This window comes from Nomia melanderi, chromosome 2 (genome assembly GCF_051020985.1).
Source record: "Nomia melanderi isolate GNS246 chromosome 2, iyNomMela1, whole genome shotgun sequence".
In the NCBI taxonomy this organism is placed as follows: domain Eukaryota; kingdom Metazoa; phylum Arthropoda; class Insecta; order Hymenoptera; family Halictidae; genus Nomia; species Nomia melanderi.
The window spans coordinates 2,921,617-2,948,882 of NC_135000.1; the positions used below are offsets into that span (position 1 = coordinate 2,921,617).

At 33.7% G+C, this 27,266-nt stretch overlaps 2 protein-coding genes across 7 annotated transcripts in view; both read left to right on the forward strand.

The window, feature by feature from the left end:
- Positions 1–10,008, forward strand: part of LOC116426026 (adenylate cyclase type 6) — a 151,642-nt gene extending 141,634 nt beyond the window's left edge. Inside the window, exons 22-23 of one of the 2 annotated variants that reach the window (XR_012998064.1) lie at positions 1,040–3,824; positions 4,828–10,008. Coding sequence is in view for 1 of the 2 variants with exons in the window: in XM_031974464.2 (XP_031830324.1) it covers positions 1,040–1,357 (318 nt within the window). In the remaining variant the exon portion in view is untranslated. Of the gene's footprint in view, positions 1–1,039 lie in introns of both variants that reach the window. The other variant, XM_031974464.2, reaches the window with a different exon arrangement.
- Positions 10,009–10,789: 781 nt separating this feature from the next.
- Positions 10,790–17,345, forward strand: LOC116426029 (putative peptidoglycan muropeptide transporter SLC46). 5 transcript variants are annotated; one of them, XM_031974468.2, is made up of 9 exons: positions 10,790–10,939; positions 13,745–13,958; positions 14,374–14,601; positions 14,982–15,333; positions 15,461–15,856; positions 16,042–16,179; positions 16,250–16,333; positions 16,735–16,891; positions 16,971–17,344. In XM_031974468.2, the coding sequence occupies exons 3-9, from the start codon at positions 14,386–14,388 to the stop codon at positions 17,098–17,100; spliced, it is 1,473 nt and encodes a 490-aa protein (XP_031830328.2). In that variant the 5' UTR covers positions 10,790–10,939; positions 13,745–13,958; positions 14,374–14,385; the 3' UTR covers positions 17,101–17,344. The 5 variants fall into 5 exon arrangements, with proteins under 5 accessions (XP_031830328.2, XP_031830329.2, XP_031830327.2 ...); XM_031974469.2 differs by having other exon boundaries at positions 10,796–10,968; XM_031974467.2 differs by having other exon boundaries at positions 10,796–10,953.
- The last annotated feature ends 9,921 nt before the right edge of the window (positions 17,346–27,266 follow it).

Sequence of the window (27,266 nt, forward strand, 5' to 3'; positions counted from 1 at the left end):
CTTTCTACTCAAAAGACTACATCATTATTATGCTTATGATGATAAAACAGTCTTTGTTAATTCAACGTTATATTTATTTATGGAAAGCGTGTATTGTGAAAGACAGAGCACACATTGACAGACTGAATAATTTTTTTAATTCGGATGTAACAATATTTACACATGAAATAATTCAGAACCAACTGATAGTTTCTTTTTGTGAGTTGTAGTTGAGAAACATACAGTAGTGCAACAGCAGAAAATTAATTGAAAAATACGGTGATTCCTCAGATGGATCTCGATGGAAGTCATTATACAATAATTCCTATGGTGTTCATCATCACGGGAATACCATATTTTCATATTATGTGTAGCAAGATAAATTAATGAAGTTAATTAATTAGTACACATTATTTTCACATTCGTATCAAAATTGGAATATATTATTAAACGTAACTGATATTATGAAACATCTGATTCTTTAAATTTATTATAAGAGAAATGCTAAAATATCATTTCTCATCAGTTTATTTCAAATTTCAAATTCTCTAACAATTGCAAACTGTAAAAATATTATCCACATTTAAATGAATAACTTAAATCCTCCAACACTCGCAAATTGAAAAAATTCCACTTATGTATTATATAATTTATATATGATTTAATATCTCACATTTCCTAACAATTGCACACAGAACAAACTCCACTAACATTTAATTTAAAATATTAAATTCATTAACAATTGCAAATCAAATTCTTACTCAAGTCTGACTGAACATTTGAAACCTTCCGAAAACAGGACTGCAAATAAAGGTACCTCTACACGAAACAACTTGAATAATATTACAAACAACCAAGCCACAATATTCACTGTCAATTGTATTCTATAAAATTTCAAATCACCCAACAATTGCAAACCAAATTTTCATTCAAATTTGACTCACTATCTCAAACCTTCCAACAAGTCGAATTCAAATAAAAATAACCCAATGAACAGAACACAATAAATAATACCTATCACAACCAAATCAAACATTCAACGATCACCTCCATTTTACAGGTGGTAGCAGGTGTGATAGGCGCGAGAAAGCCGCAGTACGACATTTGGGGTAACGCGGTGAATGTGGCCTCGAGAATGGAGTCTACCGGTGTTTTAGACGGGATCCAGGTCACACAGGAGGTTCGCGACATCCTGATTACCAAGGGATATCCGTTGACCTGTCGAGGCACCATCCAGGTCAAAGGCAAAGGCAGCATGGTGACATATTTCCTGGATGGTCCACGCGAGCCCACGAAATCAGCGAACCCAGAAAACAGAAGCAGCATCAACAACAACAGCAACACTGAGGGCACAATCTCCAGTAGCCTCGACGTTTGAGAACCAATTATTTAAATTAACAAAAATTCGTAAGGCATATATAGGATGAGATATAAAAACTAACACGAATAAACGTGTCGATAAATGGTCTCAACGTCAGAAGAGAATTTCTTAAGGCGATTAAATGAAAATTGAGGAAAAAAGAAGTTACTCAAAGGGTTGTGTTCTTCGAAAGTCCCTAAGCGTGCGACATAATTTGTTTGATTTGCAGAAAATAGATAGGAGAACGAGAAATGAGAAACGATTCTGAGGTTTTACTGAAAGAAGCGAGTTGGAATATAAGGAACTAATTGTTTTTTTCTTCGAGGCAAAGGAAAATTTGGGGGGAACTTAATAAGGGAAAAGTGGACTGAGAAGATGGTAAATGAGAAATGACTCGAGAAGAATGAATCTAAGGATTCATTCAGAATCAAAGAAGTTTTAATAGTTTAAAAATAATTTTTTCTCTCTGTAACAAAGGAGACATTACAGAACTATTAAGGAAAGCTGGAGCAATTTGAGAAATTAGAAATAGAAAAATGATTCCGTGGGTTCAGTCAAAATCGAAAAAGTCTTAATGCTATGAAAATATTTTTTCTTCTTCTAATAAGAAGAAATAATTAAGCGTTGGAAAGTGAAAAATGCCACTGGAGATTCAAATGTCATCAAACGATTTTTAATGACTGAGCTGATTATTTAACGAAAAAGCAAGGATCAAAGGATAAGTGAAAAATATTTAGGAACATTAAATAAATAGCCCAAGTGGAACACAACAACAATTTGTTGAAAATTTCTAACCGGTGAGATCAGATTAATAAATCTAATGTTCGAAGATGTTGAAAATAGGGGATTGAGTATTTTTTAGAATGATTGGGGAAAGACGATGTATGTGAATAGAGAATGAAATTACTGACAAGAATGATATGCTTGAAAAGAATTGCTTTAACTCGTGCTACAGAATATTAATGTTTAAGTAATTTTTCTGAGAAGTCTGCAGGGTGGTATGGTCCCATAAATAATTCGGTATTCTTTTTAATGTACAAACCAAAATATTATCTAAGCGTGATAAACAAGCAAAAACCATTCGGAAAACGTTGAATCAAATAATCACAACAAAACCTTGGAAAATTAATGCCGTCAAAGTTATTATTATCTTCAAGTTGATAACAATGCCGATAATAAAAAGACAGAATCACAGTATGTATTATTAGTTTCATATTGAAATTGAAGTTTCGAGCGCATACAATGGACATATCACTGCAAAACATATTACACCAGTTACACTACACGTTATTTCCCACAAGAAATGTTATTAAAAGATTTTTGAGATTTCAAAATAGCTATATTCAGCAATTTCTGTTAACCGAATTATTTATAGGATGGGCCAATATTTATGAAAACAAACGCGCGAGTGTTGTTGAAAGATGACATATTTTGGAAATATTTTGGTCCAAAGTGATCCTAAAATTTTCCAGTAAAAAGGACAGTGAAATATTGAAGGGACATGATGTTCTATATGTTAGGAACTATAAAATCAAATGGATGTTAGAATTAACAAATAATATTACTAGGAAGCAAGTAATATTTTGTCAAGGACTTCTATCAGCAAACTTTTTCGAGCCTAAAAGAAAGATATATTTATTATACGTGCAAGAGGAAACGCTCTCTGTATAGAGGAGATTGCAATGAATCTGTAAAATTGTATTCCCATAGTGATTTCGAAGTTAATTAAGGAGAATGTAGCTTCACGTGAGTTACGACTGGACAAAATGATTTGGAAACGAAAATTCTCCAATGATGGTGATTCTAAAAATTGTGAAAATACATTGAGTTGTTGCACATCGATGAAATCGTGTATTAAAATGATTATTCGTTGAGAGACGAAAGACGTGTATCAGAAATAACTGTCACAGTAATAAAAAGTAATAGAATTAGTCAACAGTATATAGACGAATATGATTTTGGTCAAAATTTTCGGAACTAGACAGGAAAATATAGAATATTTAACAGTTTGAAATACAAATTAATGGAAATTCAGTTATATATGTTGTTTTCTGCACTCTATTGGCAATATAAAATATTTATTGTTATCTTATATTACAAATTGTGGATATTTATATACAACAATATGCTGCTGTACATTTATTGATAGTATCTATGTTTGTATGATATTTATTAAACAAACACTAGCGCTACTGATTGAAAAAATAAGAAATTGAAAATACTTAATGAGTGTGCAATAACTTAATGATCGGATTAAATTATCGATTGTTTAAAATCTCGAAGTGAATTACTCCCAAACCCTTTCAAGTTTCGAATTCGAAAAAGGCGACCTGAATACTGAAGAAATATTCGAAAAAAATTCAAAAAGAAATATCGAAACGAGCAAGCAATATTTAGTTTATCGAAATTGAATATCTGGAACACAATCATCGAGTGCCGTCCCTAAAAATGGTTCAGTCGATCTCCACACATCAATTTAGTAAAAGTAAGTAAGACTAACCAGTAGAAAAATTCAATTTCCAATTGATTAAAGCTCAAACTTTCGTCCTTATCCCCTGTAAAATGGAAAAACTATCTTGTACTTAAAAAAAACGCATCTCGTGTCATTTGGTGTTCAATCCATATCCCCCTTGACTCGATATCACTTTAATTCGAAGACACGCCGCTTGACCATTTTTTTAACGAACAGTGAGATGATTTACATAAAAAAAATTCATAATATAATTAAATATAAATTCGAAATTTAAAATTTTAAATCAACTGTCTGGATATTATTTACATTTCTCAAATTATGAAACATTACAGATAGTAAAACATATTCAACTATTCTTGAAGGAACTATTATGTTATATCTCTTAATATTCTTTTACAAATATATTACTGCGTTATTGATCACATTTGCATTTTAACATTCCTTTTTTGAATTCAATTGCGGAAGCTAAGTATAAATAGAAAAGCAACGTCTGCAAACATCGCTGCAAAACATATTACACCAGTTACACTACACATTACCTTCCACACATGATTTGATGCATTGGTTCACGAGATCAATGATTTTATTGTTTGGAAGGTCATGTTTCATGCAGCTTGCGTGACACATTCTCCAGTGCATTTTATTCAAAGTAACATTGATTAATATAATACAAGATTAATATGAACTGGAAAGGAATGTAATTATTAATATCACACATTGGACGACGAGTACGAACAAATTATTTTTCAAATTCTAAAAATCAAAGAATGATTAAACAAATTCTTTGATAAAATGTCCCAAATTATTATTGCAATTCTAAACCAATGAAGCAGTATACAGAATGAAAATTCTAAATCAAAATATCTAGGAACTATTATATTTTTATTCAATTATTCTTGAATATTTTATAATAACGATTATTATATTGTGTAAAAATATGGTCAGCTTATTCAAACATGTACGAATTAGTCTCACTGCTCGTTTATTAATTACGCGTGTCTAATGCTGTTTCTAGTCAATGAAAAAGAAGATTTAGGAGACTAATCGTAGTGAGGTTATCTGAACACAACGAAACCACGATACGCATTTCCTCCGCTTAGTTTTTTATCCCGACGTTTGATCTGAAAGGAATGGGACCACGGAAGGTATCTTTACCGATAATGTAAGCGACGATGTAATTAGATGGAAGGTTGAAAACGAAAGTTTAAATGATACTATAATGATTATTAGAAACTATTTTCGTTTGCTTATGCATTCAGAACACCTATGAATTTTCTTATAATAAAATGATAGAAGTATTCCACACCAATGTGGATTCATTTAAAGCAGAAATATATCGCCTCTCGATACTTTATCTGCAATTTAACCGGATGCGAAGAAAAATAGTTCGTTAAAAGATATCGCTGATTCTTTCGCAGAGAGACTTTGAGATGATGAGTGATCAATTAATAAATTATTACACCGTTATACCATCTGTCGAAGAAAAGGAGTTCATATTAAATTATTCAGTATCATTTATACCTTAATGAATACTTTTTACCTAATTTCAATTATTATCCATTCATACACATGTCTCACCTATTTCTTTTACTGGGTTAGAATATTGTATACTCTTGGTTTCCTGTATCTATATTCAAGCTGTTTTGCAATTTTCTAGTTGGAGTCGTGAGACTATGAATACAAATGTTTAAATACAATAATTCCAATTCTTCGTAAATATAATTATTTTATAAGCAACTAGCAATTACCTATTGTTTTTGAATTCTTTGCTGTTAGATTCAGAACTCTTTTCTACCATATTAAATTTCTAATAATTATTGGATTATTTATCATTTGATATACGTCCCTTTCTATCGTACCACATTTCTAATAATAATTACTTATTTGTCAATTGATATCAATTCCTTTTTATCATATTGAGTTTTCCAAATCAATTATTCATGAACTGATATATCATCCTTTCCGCCATACTAAATTTCCAAGATCATTTATTCAATCCTTTATGAATTGATAGAATCGCCTTTCTATCGTATTAAATATCCAACGTCAATTATTAATCAATTGACGTACGTTTCTTTCTACCACATTAAATTTTTAATATCACCTATTTATAAATTCATAGAATGTCCTTTCTAGTATATTAAATTTGAAATATCAATTATTTATCAATTGATAGAAGTTCTTTTATCCCATATTTCAATTCTCTCCTACGTCTCTCGAAAGATCTCTCTCTCTCCCTCTCTCTCTGTCGAAGAAACAAAATTCCCGCATAGAAATCCGCGCAGCCGAGCACGAGCTCGATGGATATGCAATTATGCAGATACAGGTCCGCGTGCGTGTGGTTCCATGTGGGCGGGGAGCTCGTGCCCCGTATCAAGAGTAACGTGACCGAGACACGAGACGTGCTCCGAGATTCAGTCACACGAAACCTTGTTGTGCATCTCGACGCGGAGCATATGTGAAATATTAAGTTGGCCAAAAAATTTTGTCATTTTAATATCCAAAATACTATTTATATTTTAATGTATGTACACTGTATGATAGTGTATGTACATAAAAATACAAGTAGAAAGCTTTCCAATAAATATGATTCAACTATAAATAGGAATTGTTCGAACAAGTACGATTGAAATATAAATAGAAAATGATCGAATTAAGAGAAAAATTTTCAGTTAAAATATAAATAACAGTGTGCAAAGTTAAATGGAATTTAATACAGCGTGGTGAATTGGTTTCTCAAGTTTCATTTTAAAATTGGAACAAGACTTTTTGGCCAAGTCAACCCTTATGTTAGCAACTGAGATGTCTTCGTTTGTTTAAATTTTAATGTTGCAATATCGCTGGATAAAGCTTTTATTTCGGGAATTCTAATTGACCTGAGAATGGCTAAACAATTAAAATAAGGAGAAATTTTATTAAATTGTTGGAGGAACATAAGAAATTTGGTAGAAGAAATTTTAGAAATATTATTATTAAAAATAAATTTGAAGTATTTCAAACAAACATTCAAAAATATTTTTGAAAATAAATTTAGAGAGTGGCATATAAAAATTCAAAAATTTTAACAAAAATTTGGAAACCATATTTTTAGAAACAACCTTCTAAACTTTAAATATAAATTTAAATATACCGGAGTGACCGGTCGCTAACAAAAGGGTTAATATTTCCGTTGAAACGGTTCTCGTGGACGAATTGTTGTAAATAGCGGTGTACACGCGCGAAAGATAGATCGATGTTCTGATATAGTCAATAAAAACGGGACTTCCGCTCGGGAACGATTTCGCCAGAGCGTAGCCAAAGTGTACCGTTGAAATTCGTGAAAACGATGAAAAAAGAAAGTCAAAAACACGTTCGCGTTGCGTGCAAAAGCGAATTGCAAAAAACGCATCGCAAAACAAACTCCATTCAACACAACCAAACAGAATCAAACACACCTCAATATAAATCAACAGAGACAAACACAGCATACATACAACAGTAATAAAGTATTAAAAATCGTATAGTAAAAACATTTGCATAAACGAGCCTAGACACATTATAAGCAGAATCAAACAATGCTGAAATATAGTAGAAAAAAATAATTAAACATAGTTACACAATTAAATACGGTCGACTAACAGTCAAACACAATTCATCAATCAAACACATCAGTGGAAAATAGAATTGGCATATAAAGTATTAAAACAATTATATAAATTATGTGGCATATATAAACATTGATATATACAATGAAATAAAATATGAAAAATATATAAGGAGAAAAGAGTAATCTGCACCAGCGGACGCAGCATGCAGAAAAATTTCCTGTTGATTAAATATTATCACACGAACGCGGCCAAATTCAACGATTCGTCGAAGCTTTGAAATATATACATAACGCCATTTATTTGTCCGAAGCTTTAATAAAAATAAATTGCAAAATTTTACGCAAAATATCGAGAAACTAAATGTTAGAGATTCTGTTAGAGAGTTTCTTATTTAAATCTGAAATTGTGACGAACCGAGTGTTAATATGGAAACGCTCTGAAAATAAGTGAAAATTTACAGTTGATATTGTGGTTTATTAGACGAGCCTGGATTGTTTTTAAAATTGCAATGATTAGGCCTACATTATATAATTCTAGTACATGATCTTTAATGCAATTGAAATCTCTACAGTTTTAATGAAATTTAAATAACTTTGAAACAGAACTTTTTGATTTAAATTTTAAATATATTAAAACGGATTAATAATGCACGGTTGTAAACATCTAAAGGATGATTAAATTCCCGACAATTTAAACGAGTTTATACGGCAGGCTTTTGAGGTTCGAAATGATTATTCGTTTATTTCCAAACGGTTTCAATTAAGATTCCATCGCGACTGGAATATTCACAAAATTAAACACCGTTGATCGACCTATATTCCGCTTTTCACTTTCGTAAACCGTTTCGCTTTTAATTCAAAATATTCCGTAACGCAAGTTTTTAGCGTTGCTTTGGGGCAACCTTCCAACTACCTGATCACGCAAACTAATTAAACGCAAGCGAAATGCTTCGGAAATTAGAAAGAAAAAACCTAAGAAATACTATATTCTAAAATAGTTGAAAAATTGAAAACGCGAAAGTTGAATGACTGAATAATTGAAAGCTGATTAACTGAATAACTGAAAGTAGAATAAGTGAAATAATTGAAAATTTTTTAATCGTGATTTAACCAATATTTTTATTCGTAAGCAATTACTTTTCCCTAATTCGAAATTTTCTAATCTTTGGTGTCCTTCCCGAGCGCTACGTTACAGCGCTGCATCAGAACACTGCGTTTGGGTTTCCATTTCAGCGCTGCTGCAGGGCACTACGTTAGAGTGCATTGCAGCGCTGCCCGATGGCACTACGTTAGAGTGCATTTGAACGCTACGTTAGAGCGTTAATCCAAGCGTCGCTGGTGCAGGGCATGCAAAACAAAATTCTACAAACTATCTACCAACACACACACAAAACATTGCATCAACTCAAGTTCAACAAGGGAAAGACATTGGAAGATTGCACTTTGCCTAGCTCCGAAATACGTTCCTAGCGAGGAACACACGTTGAAAACAAGTTACTATGTATAATTGTATACAAATATTGTGATCAATGTGATTCTCCAAAGCGTTTCAATTTAGCCACCAGTCAATTGAATCCTGACGACACTCTCCGTCTGATATGCAGCGCGAATCGAATATTTAAATATTCCCTCGTGGCAGACGGAAACCGATCGAATGAGTTCAATTAAACAAAAAAAAAAAGATAAGATAAAGTATTTTGATGTTACTGGCAGGTCCAGAAAATGTTGTAGATGTTTTAATCGACGTGATAAGAAACGATAACTGGCCATTTTTCGCGAGGGCGAGTAGAAATTGTAATATCGTGGCTGCTTCGATCTACCAAACAGTTCTACGATCAATTCAATTAAATATAAAATCGAGTAATACACAATTTGATTGAGATAACGTTAAAAGGTGAATTATTTGATTCTATGGAATTGTATATATTATTCGATTAAATTTGAAGATTATTCATCCGTTGTTTCTTGCTATTATTGTTGAAAATAAGCAACTCGGAACTGTACTCACAACGCACAATTTGTTAATTCATTTTTGCTTTTCTTGATGAGTGTTTGACATGCCAATTATAAATAGAAATTTGTGAATATTCCACGATTGACGACGTTGCTGTGTTTCATTTCGAATAGAATCTTGTCGAAGCATCTGTGATACTCTGTCAAAAGATACTTCCTCGATCGTCACAAATGGAGAAAATGTCATATCAAATTAATCGTGCAAAGTGTATAAGCCTAAACGAGTGTTAGCTTTCTAACTATAATTATTTCAATGAATTCTGGTCAATGTAACTGGCGTTGGGGAGATTATCTGACAATTTGCAATGGAAAAGACAGAATGAAGAAGTAATGATGATTTTGAAGGGTGCTGTGGAGAAAATGTACGGGGTGTGCTTCTTTGGGATGCACTTCCCAATGCTGGTTTATAATGTCCAATGAATTTTCCGAAAACTCGTCAATTCGTGAACGAAAGGTCTCACAAACGATAATTTCCCGTGCAACTTCGATGGCCTAACGAATATTCGAGTGCACTGAACACGGTCATCTGTATTACAGTTATATCCGCGCAATGTGATTTACCAAGAATAATATGAAATAAATTTCTATTGAAAGACAGCCGTGTAAATGGATTTCCTGTTTCCTTTCTACTTCTCAGAGAAACGAATTTTCGTGAAATAATAAAAATATTGGGAAATAATAAAATAATGAAAATAGTGGATTTCAAACGTGTAATTAATGTACTTAAATGTTAACAGAATAATTATCTTATTACTGTGATTCAAAATAGAATCAAACATGTAACGTTCAACTGAATATTCTACAATTCTCACCCGAACCTAGGATTTCAAATGAACCTAAATCTCAAAAAGAATCCACTAATTTTTTCCATAAAACTATATCTTCTAAAACTGCCCTGTTTAGAGACAAATCAGTTTAAATTGAATGATTTACATTTGTACCAAAAAAAAAAAAAAATAATAGTAACACGTAAACTTGAATGATCTACAATTGTAACACGCAAAATACAATAACCTATAATTGTAACACATAAAATTGAATGATCTATAACTGTACAACGTAACATTCAATGATCTACAGCTGTGCCATGTTAAATTGAATCACTTCAAATGGAATGACCTTACAATTGAAAGTATTCTACACAAAATAAAAACCATTGACGAATCACGAAGACCAAAGAGCAATGACCCTGCACTCCAATGTCTCTTATTGTCAAAGGCAACTCCCGAATACCTACACTTTCATTCTAAACGATTCGATCAATTACTTAAATCAAATGTCCAATTTCAAATTCAAACAGCAGTTCCACAGATGTCGCTGCGCTCGCTCGAATCAGAGTGCAAGCATTGGTGCCCTAGCGTTGGTATCACTGGATGATATTCGACAATCGATAAGTAAACTCACTAGTGGAAGCACGTGGTGTGCGCGTTGCTCACGCTACGATAGAAATGTGTGAACTGTGAGACTTTTCTGTGCCTTTTTATCGCAATTCACGAAGAGTTCAATGATCGACACTTCCCATCGAAAGGTAACACTACAAAGGTCAGAAATTTGCTGGTATGTTGTAATGACTATAGACCCCTTTCGCTTGTATATACAGGGTGTTAATTTTAACTCAACACCTACATTACTTCCGCTCTTATCGGAAGTAAGAAAACATAAGTAAATAGGACGCATATGGTTTTATGATTGTATCTGACGGTGATAAAACAAATCCTATAAGGATAATTTTATATAGTCATTTTTTCTTATTTTCAATAATAGCGGAAATACTTTAGGTGATCGAGTTCAAATTGACAAGCTGTATGTATAGTTAGAAGCAGAACTTGGTGAACCAGTTTACTGGCACTCTCAACACTGGTTGATTTTTAATCTCATCGATTAAAGAATCGTTAAATACTGATAACTAGTGAGCCCATAGAAAGTCAGACGTCAAAAATTTAACACTTAATCAGTGATCATTATTTCTGTGAGGATACGAATACCACGTGATAAATTGGAGAACGCCTGCGGCGAGTTTAAATCATGAATCATTCGAACAATTGAGATGTATAGGAACCGGGGATCATCGTGGATATCGATTTGTTATCGAGTTTACTACGACAAATAACGTTTCATAATATTTCTGAATTAATGGAATTATAGTGATACACGTGTCGAATGAATATCAACGAACTCGTGATTGAGGGTAATTATAATCTGTTGTCTGGACTGGCGGTTAATTTCAATTGTGCCGCCAGAGGTATTCCCATAGAATTTTTGTGAAAGGAATTACGAGGCCGAAAGTTTCAGTGATTTCAAAGTGGAAATGCAATAATTATTCATGCGCATTTAATCGCAGAGCTCAATGGAATACTGGATGCGTGACCTTCGTTAATTTGTGTCGATAAAAATTCATTATGTGCAATACTTTTGAACCGTTACACAATAACTAAATGTTTGCAAAATTACAACCTTTCTTAAAATAGATTTATAAATTGTAGTATATTTGTACCGCCTAATAATCAATCGTGAGCGCCGCTCACAATATATACAACAATAAAATAGGATACATACGACAAACTTCGACACTACATATCTAGAAAGTAGATTTTCTTATCAGAATTCTCCGAATACAAATATCAATGATAGTCCAGCGGTTCAACAGTGCATCCCGGTTACGCACGCTATTGCAAAACACATTACGCAAGTCAAATTGCATATTACGATACTTAACAGTTGAATGGCATTTTAAAAATACCTTATCTTTCAGCTCGGGATAATAACATACTAATGTAGGTCTCCTAATCTTTATCAAATTAATATTATCAGTAATAATTATTACTGTTTTTAAAATAATAACAGTCCAGATAATAAAAAGATGGAACCACTATAACTATGAACTATTATTTTCTTATTGAAATAAATTTGCATATTAATTATGAAGAAGAATGCAGCGTTTCGAACGTATTCAATGGACATATCACTGCAAAACATATTACACCAGTTACACTACACATTACCTTCCATGCACAATTTCCTCATGACAATATTATTTCATCTGTCATGTAAGGACAACAACAAAACAATACGTGTCCCTCCTTGATTATTAAATTAATACTACCGCGAACAGACCAATACATTCTTAGCCCAATATACATGGTGGTGAAACGCACTACGTTCTACGGACTGCGTTCCCTTGCATTTGACGCTCACACGCCATTCAATTGGCAAAGGCGGACGTCACTACGTTCTGGTCTCTACGGTGTATTGCTCCACGAACCCATCGACATATCGATGCAGTTGACGTAACTTAATACGTCTTCTTTTTGCGTTCGATGTTCGTACGGTTCACGGTACACTGTTTCAGTAAAGGAACCACAAAAGCGATTCATTCGCACGGTATCAACGAACGTAGTAACATGCGCCGTGGTATCGCGCCAACTGCTGTCACATGCTATCCTGAGAACGCACTACTACGTTCTGTTCTCTAATATGATGAACGTATTGGTCCGATGGTCGTATCATGCATTGGTTCACGAGATCAATGATTTTATTATTTGGAAGGTCATGTTTCGTGCAGCTTGTGTTACACATTTTCCAGTGCATTTCATTCGACAACAATATTATAGATTAATGTAACATAATATCTATAGTAATTGAAAATATAAGTAATAATTAATATCCCACATTGGTCGACGAGTTCGATCAAATTAATCATACGATAGTGTTTCATGCCACTTGCGTTATACGTCCTGCAGTGTATTGAATTGAAAAAAAGGAACGGATTTAATCAATGTCCTTTTCTCAACGTGTTTAGAATTAAATGAAATTGGTTCAGTCTTCAGTAATATTCAGTGAAAATAAATTTAGAATTCTTGTGTTCCGTAGTATATTCTTCAATTGCTGAATTTTTTGTTGAACAATCTTGTAGCCCCTCATCTAATTTATGATGATGAAAATTAATTTAGAATTCTTGTGTTGCGTAGTATATTCTTCAATTGCTGAATCTTCAGTTGAACAATCTTGTAGCCTCTCATATAATTTATGATGATGAAAATTAATTTAGAATTCTTGTGTTTCGTAGTTATACTTCAATTGCTGAATCTTCAGTGGAACAATCTTGTAGCCCCTCGTATAATTTATGATGATGAAAATTAATTTAGAATTCTTGTGTTCCGTAGTATATACTTCAATTGCTGAATCTTCAGTGGAACAATCTTGTAGCCCCTCATCTAATTTATAAATAAAATTAATAAACCGATTATAAAAGGAGATCAAATCCATTGTTTTCTTCTAGTTGGAATCCTTGTGAACTTGGCACGCAGTTACCTAATAATGTTTATTGTTACAGTTGCAGAGATACTTTCTCGAATTATCTCTGTCGATCCTAGCACGATTCGACCACGTGAAAAGTCTAACAGATTGTGAGCGACGCTTACACGATATACAAGCAAAATGATCACATAAGAGATAGGTATAAGATGTAGAAGCGCACACAAGCCAGCAGTCCCGTTTCAATTGATCTCGCAGAGTGACAAAACTGAACAGCATTTACAGAAGACGAGGTAAGTGAATTATATTAAATACTCCCGATAGTGAATGGAAAATAATGCCAAACTCATGATAATAAAAGAAACATAAAGAAAATTTGATTTTGTTTTATAACCTTAAAATAAATGTTTACTTGAAATAAATAAATTTTGTATCATTAAAATAAATTATTTTTGTTTTGCTTTAAAGAAATTTTAATATATTTTTTATCACTTAATATTAGCTTTACTGGAACATTAAATCTGATAATAACATTTAACATTATTGCATTTCACTATGAATATACTTGTTAGATATCCAATAAAATTATCTCGAACTCTTTAAATAGTAGATTTAACTCTGCTCATATTTGGTTAATCTAAAAGTAGATTTATCATTTTCCGAGAACGTCTTTTGCAAACGCAGAATACCATTTCGCTTATCTTGCAGTTGGGCACAAACATGAGTAACACGCACAGAAGATGGAAGAAATACTTCGAATGGGTGAAACATATATCGGTGGAACCCACCATGTGGCTTTACATGATGGCGTTCATGATAACTTCGGTGGTCGAGCAAGCATTTTTCGTTTACAAAGCTTGCCGCGTCAATCATGGATACTCAGAAGAGATCTGTTCTAAATTGAAGAACAACGAGACCATTAACTCCGCAGTTCAGGTAATTTCGAATTCCAACACTATCGAAATTAACCGGGACAATTATCCTCTTCCTAAGGCTACCTCCAGTAGGAACAATGATCAAATACCTATAGACCTTAAAACAAACTATATCACAACTGTGGAACAAAGTGAGCGCAATTGAAGACACATCCAATTGATACTGAAACTTAGTAACAAGAATTGCCCAGTAAACAATGACAAAGTGTTTCTACCGATTATAAAGATAAGCATATCAAGATGTTACTCAATATACATTAGCTTCTGAACGGAAATCCTGATTTAGCGCGTGTCTCCGATTGCAATTCAACAGATCTACAGTGGAAAAAGCTACGTTGTAATAACAGAAGGGAATCGAATTTTAATTTGTAGTAATCGCAGGTGACTGTATCGGAGTTCCATCAGTATAACAATATAGCTGGTCACGTGGTGCCTATCATACTAGCCCTTTTCTCTGGAAACTGGAGCGACAGGCGTGGACGCAAACTGCCATTGCTGTTAGGACTGATCGGCAAATGTATATATTCATTCATGATAGTGATCATCTCCATGATGGAAACATGGGATCTGTACACCGTCGTGTATGCTGCAACTTTGCCTATGGGGATACTGGGTGGCAATGTTGCAATCTTCGGCAGCTGCTTCGCGTACTTATCAGATATCTCCTCGGTTAAAGAAAGAACGATTAGAATTATTATCCTGGACGTCGTGTATCTCAGCACTATGCCCACAGGTACATCCTCTAACTGCCTATTAGCTACCACCAAATCCTTTAATAATAATCAAGATTCTGTTCAATTAATTCTAACAGAAACATTACTGCATCTAGAAGAGTTCTAATGATCGATTTCCTGTCACAGGAGTAGCACTCGGCTCCTACCTATACACGGAGGTGGTGAATTCGTCGTACGCGAATATGTTTATTATCAACACGAGCCTGCTAGTTGTAGCCATACTCTACACGCTGATAAGGCTGAAGTGGCAAACGCTGTCGCAACAGCAGTCGCTTTTAGGCACCAATTTGTTGACGGACTTCTTCGATAAGAAGCATGTGGCAGCGACCATGAAGACACTAACAAGACCAAGAAGGAACCATGGCAAGATGCACTTGTGGCTGCTCCTGCTGATCATGATGCTATACACATTCCAACGGGACGAGAAACCTATGAGCTACTTGTACACGCAACTGAAGTTCAAATGGGACGTAGCCGCCTTTAGCAACTTCAGGACATTCCAGTCAACCACGTTCGTCGTAGGTTAGTCGCTGAAAAGACAATACAGAACTCTGAAAGCAAGGGCCGATGTTAGCGACGAGGTATTAACTTGTTTCAAACGGCCGAAGTGAAAGGAGAAATCTTATTCGACGCGCGAGAGATGACTTTCACTCTTGCCGAGATCTCTCCTGGCAGCTAAATTGTGAAGAGAATCTTTTCATTTTCAGCGATGCTAATCGGCGTGCCGGTGATGAGCAAACTGCTGGGGATAAGAGACACTTTCATCGTGGCGATCGGAGCTACCTCGCACGCTCTTGGGAGAATAGTATTCGTGTTTGCGAAAATACCAATTATGTTCTACGTTGGTAATTAAACCTGTTTTTCAACGTTACTCGAAACGAGCGCAGAATTTTTTATTCTGTTGAATATATTTAGGCGCTGCCGTGGCTGCGTTGGGTCCCGTAGTGGCACCTGTTTTGAGATCAATGACATCTAAACTGGTCCCGGTGGAAGAGAGAGGTGAATGAATGATACATTCGGGGAATAATTAAACCTTTGCATTCGACGGTTCCTTAATGAAAAATGTCTTAATCAGATATAGACTATGTTTGTTGACACTAATTTAAAGATAATTCACGCAGGAATTGTGGAACTACTTTACTTGAATATTTCACATAGTATTGCATTATATTTCAACTTTATAAATTTACCACATCAAACCAAGTCGAAATTGAGTGCAACGTGTTAAGTTGTTTCTATAGAAGAAGGATACGCATTTGAAATTCATGGAATTTCCATGCTTCTAATTGTAGTTTCTTTAAAAGTGCTTTGTAGAAGCGGTAGATTCTAGGAAGATGAATTTAAATTTAATTCTGTATTACACGCAGCATGTCCCATTCTCATGCAAGTCTTATTCGTAGGTAAAGTGTTTGCGATGCTCTCCGTATGCGACAACGCTGTGCCTTTGTTCAGTGGTGTGTTATATTCTCAACTCTACAATGCCACTATCCACACGGTTCCAGCTTCCATCTATTGGCTGACGTTCTCCACTCAATTATCGGTGTTTCTACTGATTTTGTAAGCGAGCATATGTGAATTAATGAAAACTTCTGTAGCTACACGTGAACGTAGGTTTAATCAGATTATTCATTTTTAGGGTAATTCATTTCACGTTAAGAAACGGATCATGGCAAAATCACGAAGAATATATTGATAACGAAATTACGTATCCGTCTGAGTCTTCCATATCACAGTATGACACGTCAGTGAACGCTGAAGGGAAATAATATTTATGGAATGTTACTGAATCTGACATTCCGACTACTTTTATATCCCTTGTTTACAAATACAGATATTTTATAGAATTTTATAGACGACGAACGTTCAAGATTTATACTTAACTATATACTATAAGAATTATAAGACGTTACTAATTGTAAATATGTGAACTGCGAATTACAAACACCGATGTTGTACCTTGAAAAAAAAATTATCTTACCATGTTGAACGAAATACAGTATTGTATAACTGTTATTACTATGAAATGTTTTATTATTCACCTACAATTAAGAGGCTGACAGAACCTGCTAACGTGCGAAGTGACCTGTGACGTAAATTATACAAAAAATTGGAATATTTTATGATAATTGGCTTGTTCTGTTGACGATTTAAATGCACCAGGAAACTATGAGACGTGAATCACGCGGAGTCTCATTTAATCCGACAATGAAATGTGCATCTCGTTATGCGATGTAATGATTCATTGCAGAACCTCACACCAATCAATCTATTCCGAATCATAAACAGCAACTGCAACTTAGATCTTTGAAAAAGCTAACAGCTGCGTATTTGTACAGCTTAAAGATGACACACGTTTACCCATAATCACGTTCGCGTTCGACTGTCAACTTTCAACGAAGCGATTAGTATTCTAGAGCTGATTGCAGACAAGCGGGTCAAGGACCGCTCGCGAATTATTGTTTACCTCTTAGAACTTTCGACAACGAGGTGGAAAGGGTAGCTGTCATTTTGTCAGAACAACTGTGTCCTAAAAGATAGGAAGTATTCACAAGAAATAAATCAAATATTGAGTTGACAACAAATTTGTTGCCTGTTTAGGAAAAGTTCAATGTTATATATTTAATCTTAAAAAGAAGATTATGGCCACTAATCTTTATAGTCTTCCTCCATTTATTAATTAGACTATTTACGCCGGATGTAAAGGAGACCCTTTGACCATAAATAAAAATAATAAAAATTGAGCATAAATTGGTTTCGCGTTAGAACTTATAAGGCTAAAGTGCCGAAAATGAATTTTATTTTCATTCAAAATAAACATTTATTCTTCAATTTTGAAACATCAGAAAATTATCCCAATTCTAAAAATCAAATGTAATAACATCAACTTTCGATTGCCCCCAAAATCATCCAGATCATACAATGGTCAACGGAAGAGTAAGCGTGTCAATTGGAGAAAACGAGAAACGACAGAACATTCCTGTCAATGCAATATAAATACAGGGCATTATCAAGATATTCATCATAAAATCTTAACAACTGATTACAATTAGAATATTCGCAAAATTTTAATTCTCGTGACCCATCAATTAAGCAGAAAAGAAACGATCAACCGCTGAAGAGTTTTAATCTCGTACAATAATACTATTATCCACAATTTAAATGATCCCCCGGATTAAGTTAATATTGTCACATTTGCCTTTAAATCGTTCAGCCACCGGTAAAAGTGTGATAAGGAAAGAAAACGGATATCCACGGCACGCATAAACGTAAGGAGTTCCTCGACCTACTGGTATTGTCAACGATGACCCAAATATGTGCCCTCCTCTCAAAACCGGGCAGGTATAAAAGTCATGGATCCTTTGCAAGCTTGGCTGTTCACCACAACACTCCACCAACGCAGGAAGTTAAGAAATCTACACGAGTATAGAAGACCTGAACTCTGATTTCACCATGGTAATAAAATTGTACTATTCTTTAGAAACAAGGGAAATGTAATTTGCAACACAGTTTCACACTTTACAATTCCCTGATCATTCCGACTTCCTTATGACTGCTATCTGTTCTGATTCAGACTACCAACATTATTGCGTTCGGAATTACCATTGAGAAAAAGAGACATTGAAGTTTATGCAAACAAAAGTAGATGAGGAAAAATAAAAATGAATAGGATTAAAATCTTTATTAACTCTGGAAATCTCATTCTTTCAAAAGTTTCGTCTTATTATTGACCTCCCTTAATCATTAGAATATAAATTTATGATAACCTTGCTAAACCTTAGTTCCTTTTTACATGGTTAAATTATTATAATATTCAATAAGCGAGCAAAAGTTAAAAACATTCATTTTTTGTTTTAGAATCGACATTCTGTTTTTTGTAAATCGATGTCTAGTAATCTCATCTGATTGGAAATAAAATTTGTACGTTTAAAATATTTACCTCTGTCGACGTAACTTATTAAATAAACATCATTCAGTTAGAACAATGAGATAATTAAATAAAGTTCATTTAAAGCAAATACCCGGTTTTAACAATTATTAAATACACAGTATTAAATTTAATGAAATGTATATTAAATTAATAGAATTATTAAATGGAATGAAATTCAATTAAATTATGGCTCAAATTTTTCTCTAATATTTCCGAAAAACCAAACTACGTTTTTCAGTAACACCAATTATTTTCAGATTATACCAAAGAAGATTACTGGCATGGTCATCGCAATCCTAGCAATCCTAGCAACAGTGACAAACGCTAAACCAGCGACGACTCCAGTTCCTTCAGGAGCGATCACTATCTATCCTGTACCTCTAAGACCATCATACCAGCCGAGCGGATGGGTCTATCCGAAACCAATCCATCACAGGCCTACACAATAACGAAACAATCAAGTCTCGCTTCCTTTAGAAGTAATTACATTCATCTATCATTTTATGATCAACTGAAAAAATAGACACGTGTCTTTCAATGGAAACTTTTGTTCTAAACGTACGTAGAGTGTATGGAATAATCAACTCGTTGACTGTCAGAGATGACCAAATCGTCCAAATTGTTTGAGAACAATTACAATCAGATAATTCATGTAGAATAAAAATATCTACTTACATAAACAGCTACGTAATAGTATAATGCGAGCACTACAATGCGAAATAATTAATATTTCTAATACCATTTACTTTTATTACAAAAGAATAAATATTACTATACAAAAGAGTCGAAATTCTCGTGTCAGTCAACATGTTAACAGTAAAAAGCAGAATTAATATAGTATACATAAACAATACTCGAAAGTCAAACCAGCAAAGATGCGGAAGTACTTCATTCCAAACGAGAACGATTATTGCCAATTGCAGGGAAAAGTTTACTGCAATTTTTCTGTATGCCAACAATTCCCGAGATTCCGCGTACGAATATTTTCTCATAAAATCGCGACACCTTGTTCAAACTATATACAGAGTTTCTCGAGATGTTGGTCTCCTACGAAAATGGGAGTCACGTAGGTGTTCTCCTTAAACGGGACGGTCACGTAACAGCAAAAATACTTCTGCGTTTGTGCGGTTTCTACTTTAGTGAGTTCTCGGATAGGACACAACACGATTATTTTATTTATTGGAATGTTGAATGGAACGATTCATGTAGAATTAACTAGATGTATGATAATAATTATAATAATTGAAAATTTTCGTAGAACTGTTTGATAACTGCAATATGATTTATATAAATAATTCATCATTTTCTTTCTGCCCTTCCGTAAAAGCAAAAATAATTCTATATGTATTGTATGGAATAAATTTCACAAAGGTTTACTGTTTGTTTAGTATTCATTGAATTTCTTCTATATTGGAATGCTGACTAATACAATTCATGTAGAATTAACTGGATGTACGATAATAATTATAATAATAAACTGTTTCTGTAGAACCATTTGATAACTATAATATGATTTATGTAGATAACTGTCTTTTCATAGAAGATACAAATAAAAAATAAATTTAAAAAAAAAATAATTCCATACGCTTTCTACTGAATGAAACCGGTTGGTTTACTCTTTGGTTAGTATTGACTCAATAGTAGTATAGAAATAAGTAGCGCAAGGCGTGTGCAATCTTCCCAATACACGTGAAATATATGTACAATAAAATATATTATACACATCAGAAACACACAGTCGTAAACCATAAATAGCATCCTAACATTTTGTTGTTAGAATTATTGTATTTATGATAAATAATTTGCCGTTTATAATAAAAAATATAATAAACGTGTAGTCATGCACAATAAACACCATAAACTCATGGTCAGACGTAGTAGAATTGCCATAGGCATGTAATCAGATAATATAAACAATCCTAATATTTCGATCTTATTATCGTTTATAAAAAACAGTTCAAACGATTAGATAAATTAATTTTAATTCAGATACTCGTGAAACTTAATCACCCAAGCCCATAAATTGGATTTAAAAATTTTTCCCATTAACACGTTAGACTTTTCGTTCAGCCGCGGCCCGTCCATGCGGACTTTAGGATCATATTACACGGCCGCGTCTGAGCCTGAACGGAACGACAAGCAAGTCGGGCTGGGCACTTAACGTATTAACAGAAGAAAAAATATTTACAACAGTATTCATAATATAACAAAACGAAGAAAAAAATAATGTACTAATCGAAATAAAAGTAAAAAATATGCTACTAGTGTTCTATTTACAATATATTCATTAAAAGAATTATTCAATTACGTGATGCATAAATAACTTAATATAAATATTAACTACTCATCTCCTAAATATCACAGTGCAATATTCACGAACTGCAATATTTGAAATATTTGAATAAGATTTGAATAATCATTGGGTCCGTTCAATTTTAACGAATAAAATCATTTTAAATATCGACATCTCGTTACACACTAACTCTCGTGTATAACTCAGCTTAAGCCATTTTTGATTGAGCTTTCACCGCAAAATCAGATAATTAATAGAAATTCAGCACATAATAATAATAAAACAAATAACAGTACACAGGAAATATATCATTAAGGTCATTCCCTTGCTGAGACTTCTACAAAAGCATAATGGAACAAACTCACCGGCGATGAGTAACTCGTTCAATGTGGAATTCCTGCAGGCAAGAACTCGATGTCGAAGTTAGGCCGAACCAATCCAACGTTGTTAAATAGCGAAGTCATTTTCGAAGACACTATCAACAAGTTACAATAAAAATTATAATTGAGACTACAACACTAACTTATTTATTTTTTAATTAATCTACATATTAGTAACCTGTTTATTCGTTATTTGTGATTCCTTAACAATTTTTCACGAAAATAATGATTAATACATAATTAATTAGTTTACAATTTAAATACATTTAATTAAACGAACAGTGTTCCATTATCAATTCGGTATTATATATTTATTGAATTAAAATTATTAAATATATATGAACAATTTTTGGTTGAACTATTATTTAAAAAATTACAATATTCTACCTAGACCAACATTTTCATATAATCCGAATAAATTTTTAATAATGACTGACAGTTATATAAGAATAATCTACGAAATGATCTAAATAATTACTTTTGTTCACTGATGGCGTGAATGTTTTCACTGATGATTGCACACAACTTTTCTCAAGTCATTAGTAGCATAGGTGGGTATCAAACAATTGAATATTGAAAGCAGCAATCATTCAGTATTCAATGAATTCTTCAAAAATATAAACAAGCACATTGGAAATATGTACTTTTCAATGGAACTTGCCATGTGTGATGAATCTATCACACTGAACAATATAAGAGAAATGGTATACTCTGGACGCCTTCCACATTATCAGAATTCAAATCAACAAATATACACTAGAAATAATGAAGCCAATTAAATTAAACAAAACGAACACATAATTTAATAACGTAATAAAAAGTTAAAAAATTTAAAGACTCAATCTGCAAAAGAGTACAAATAAAAGAATGTGTCTAATTTCATTATTCCCTTTGGATTCGTACAGGTTTTTCTTAACAACTTTGAATTGTTATAACTTAATACGCGCATTGTTTACAAAGCACACTGAGAACGATAACTCAGTTTTTATTTAATTTCCGCTTTCTCAAATACCTATTTTTAAGAAAAATTATTCTTCCTACTTGATATCGGGATGGTCTACATGTTTTCAAATCCTCGGAAAGTTTCTAGTTGAAGAAAAACTATTTACAATAAAATTAGAACAATTTTATTATTTTAACGTCAATAACTTTAACATACCAAGGTTTAAAACAATGAAAAATAATTACGAGTGTTCGAAACTATCAAAAATAATTCTCTGAAAATAATAATGATTATAACATCCTTAAAAACAATAAGCGTTTCAAATTGAAAGATTTAAAGATGAAAGCTTTTTAAAATAAAATTTTCAGACAAGTTACTATTAAAATTCAAAATTTTTTAAATAAGTACATACAACAGTAGATTTCTGCAAGTGCAATTGCGAAAACAAAAATGAAACCCAACGAAACAATTCTATCACAGTACTCAAGCTAATCAGCTATAAATCGTATAGTAAAGATTAAAAAATATGTAACAGTACATTAAAATTTGTTACTTGAATTCAAACAGATATTGCAGTCGTATAGACTGTAAGAAATAGGGAGAACATTTACCGCATCGTATTAACGGGAGAACACCTACTACCAGAAGAAACAACACTGAAGCCCAGTAAGCAGACAATAGGTTTGAATAGACGGAAAATCGCTCAGATTGAAAAAATTTCGAAAAAATTACGTTTTCTGCCCGAAAATCACGGGAAAATTGGAAAATCCATCAAGAGACCGTGAGAAATGACGACTGCCGAGGGAATAGCCGTTCCAATTGCACGAAGATGCGCGAATCGAACGCAATAAAAATTCGTAAAAATTAAGAAAACAATCGCCCCGCTGGTCGATTCCCCAGAAATAATAACATTCCCCAAAATTTAATTGAATAGACAGCCAGGAAGCCCGAAAAGCTCGAACGCGTCAGGCGTCCCTCGCATCGCGTGCCCCGCATCAACGTAAAAGTTATGAAATAACAAAAAATAATAGCGATCCCGCACCAAAACTATTAAAATCGGAAATATTATGCACTGATCGTGATATTGTACCACTCTCGCCGTAAAATTCAACGTCCAACCGGTGAAAATTTTGAAAAATATGTGGAGCACTCACCAGCCGATGTGAACAGGTCGATCGTCAGCAGTGGAAAGAACAGTCATGGCGTCTGGCAAGAAGAAGATGCATTTGCAATAACGCAAATTTGTCAAGATGGCCAGCACCTCACACCCGTCACGTGGTTCTATCGAACAGAAAATCGCTTCGATTCGAGCAATTTCGAAAAAATTACATTTCAGGCCCGAAAATCACGGGAAAATCCGAAAACCCATCGAGAGACCGCGAGAAATGACGATCGCCGAGGGAGTAGCCGTTCCAACGGCACGAAGACGCGCGAATCGAACGCGATAAAAATTCGTAAAAATTATAAAAAATTAAGAAAACAATCGCCCGTATGGTAAATTCGTCAGAAATAATAATATTCCCCAAAATTTAATTGAATAGACAGCCAGGAAGCCCGAAAAGCTTGACCGCGTCAGGCGTCACTCGCACCGCGTGCCCGGCATCAACGTAAAAGTTATGAAATATCAAAAAATAATAGCGATCCCGCACCAAAACTATTAAAATCAGAAATTTTATGCACTGATCGTGATATTGTACCACTCTCGCCGTAAAATTCAACGTCCAACCGGTGAAAATTTTGAAAAATATGTGGAGCACTCACCAGCCGATGTGAACAGGTCGATCGTCAGCAGTGGAAAGAACAGTCATGGCGTCTGGCAAGAAGAAGATGCATTTGCAATAACGCAAATTTGTCAAGATGGCCAGCACCTCACACCCGTCACGTGGTCCTATCGAACAGAAAATCGCTTCGATTCGAGCAATTTCGAAAAAATTACATTTCCGGCCCGAAAATCACAGGAAAATTCGAAAACCCATCGAGAGACCGCGAGAAATGACGATCGCCGAGGGAGTAGCCGTTCCAACGGCACGAAGACGCTCGAATCGAACGCGATAAAAATTCGTATTAAATTATAAAAATTAAGAAAACAATCGCCCCGATGGTAGATTCCTCAGAAGTAATAACATTCTCAAAAATTTAATTGAATAGACAGCCAGGAAGCCGGGAAAGCTCGATCGCGTCAGGCGTTCCTCGCATCACGTGCCCGGCATCATCGTAAAAATGATGAAGTATCGAAAAATAATAGGGATCCCGCACTAAAACTATTAAAATCGGAAATTTTTTGCACTAATCGGGATATTGTACTACTCTCGCCGTAAAATTCGACGTCCAACCGATGAAAATTTTGAAAAATATGCGGAGCACTCACCAGCCGATGTGAACAGGTCGATCCTCACCAGTGAAAAGAGCATTCATGGCGTTTGGCAAGAAGGCAATTCGTTTGCAATGATGAACAGTTGGCAACATGGCTAGCGTCTGTATCGTAAAATATTACGAAAAATAGATCGATCTATCGATGTGCAATATTTTGTGTTGAACAATGAAAAAGTGCCGAAATAGTCCTGAAAAAAACGGAACAAGGCTGTTAATACATGGTAATATGATTATTTTCTTGAGTATACGAATGTACCATTAAAATTGGTTACAGTACAGGTATTATGGGCACGTTAGGTAATTTGTCGTGGACAGATCTTTTCGAATCTATCAAGATCAGGATCAGTAAAGTCTATAAAATTATACACTAGCTGCGACTCCGTATTATTCTCGCGAAATTACTACTGGATTTAATTACTTCACAAATAGAAAATTTAAGAGAATACTTACGAGCACTTCTAATCACGTCTGATTGCCAGGGCATCTTGGAGGGAAAAGAACGATTCGCCACCTACCACCACCTCCTTAGTCAAGTGTCATCTATACTAATCTTCACTGACTTCACAAGTTAAAAGTCTAAATAGAAAATGCCCATAATTTCGACCTAAAAAATCGAAAAATGTCAATAGAAATATAAAGCCTCATAAATGTTAAATAACAAAATATTTGTGTTAAATCATAAAAATATGCTTCGAAAAAAAAAATCACTAGCATATATCGATTAATCGATTAATGAGACAGTGAGTATATGCTTCTGGCTTTAGCTTTTTCGAAGTGTGAAAATAATCGTTCTATATAATCTATGACTATATAACTCACTAGCATTCCTAGATTAGGAAAAAATGACATAAAATTAATTTATTAATACAGTTTAAAATAATTAGTACAAGAAATATTGGTTTATGATCAGACAATCGAATGAAATATTTGAATATTTGGAAGCTTGAAATAAATGTATGTCAGTGAAATACAAGTGATGGTCTAATGATATGAAAATTTTACCGCCACATCTATAAATGTAAATTCATTTACAATGTATTGAATTATTAGTATATTTAGTAATTGTAATAAAAATAGGAAAATATTTAAATCGCAAACAATGAAAAGGCATCAATAGGTCTGTGCACCGAGAGACATATGGTTACTTTTAACACGTTATTAAAAATAAAATATTGAATGACACTTGTAAGTTTCTATCATTTCTTATTCTAAAATTTTTAAATTATATTTTTTTAGCCGCAATCAAATTGTAACTTAATTTAATAACCTAAAACACACTTCGAACGTCACGTACACTACGATAGATGATACACTGGAATTGCGTTGCGAATTGATGAATGAAAAAATCACTGGACAGGGGTGTAAATCTTTTATTAAAATAATTCATATAATGTACTTTTGCAATGTGTGCTTTTGCAAGAATGTCAATGTTGAAAATGTTTTGAAAATTGGTTATAATGTAGACACGATACGATAGACCATTGAACCACACTGCACTGCTGTTACGCGTCCGAAGAACTATAAAGTGGATTGACAGTCTGCTTCTTCGAAATCTTTCTTATCTGGACCGTTTATTTATTTATTTTCAGTCACAGAAATCTCAGCTTGATCTCCAGGCGAGGTAGGTATATTCCGAAGCACGTAGTTGCGAGAAACAGTCACAGCAGACGACCCTCTCTACTTTGTGTCCGCAGTACGAAACACAACGCGCCACTTAGCACTTATCTTTCCACTAAACGATTTATCTACATTCTTCTCATTCGTGAAAACGATTTATCTGAAAATCATTAATGTTAATTAACATCGGCAATTTCGTTGGTAAACAGTGTTAATCATGTTTCTGACTTGATATTTATGGATATGACGGTTTTAGTTTTCTATATTATGTAAATAATGTGTTTCATAAAAATTAAACCTGGTCGACTTACCCTAGGGTACATGACTATTTGAAGCTTCTATAGTCTTTCAACTTAGTGCCCTAACTATGCTTATGTTCGTGGATTTGCGGGGTGGAA

What these genes read in the sequence shown, in the direction of transcription:
- LOC116426029 (XM_031974468.2), top strand. Translation starts at nt 14,386, where the DNA reads ATGAGTAACACGCACAGAAGATGGAAGAAATACTTCGAATGGGTGAAA. An exon ending in TCTCAGCACTATGCCCACAG is followed by an intron (nt 15,334 to 15,460) that starts GTACATCCTCTA and finishes TTCCTGTCACAG; the next exon opens with GAGTAGCACTCGGCTCCTAC. An exon ending in GGTCCCGGTGGAAGAGAGAG is followed by an intron (nt 16,334 to 16,734) that starts GTGAATGAATGA and finishes TCTTATTCGTAG; the next exon opens with GTAAAGTGTTTGCGATGCTC.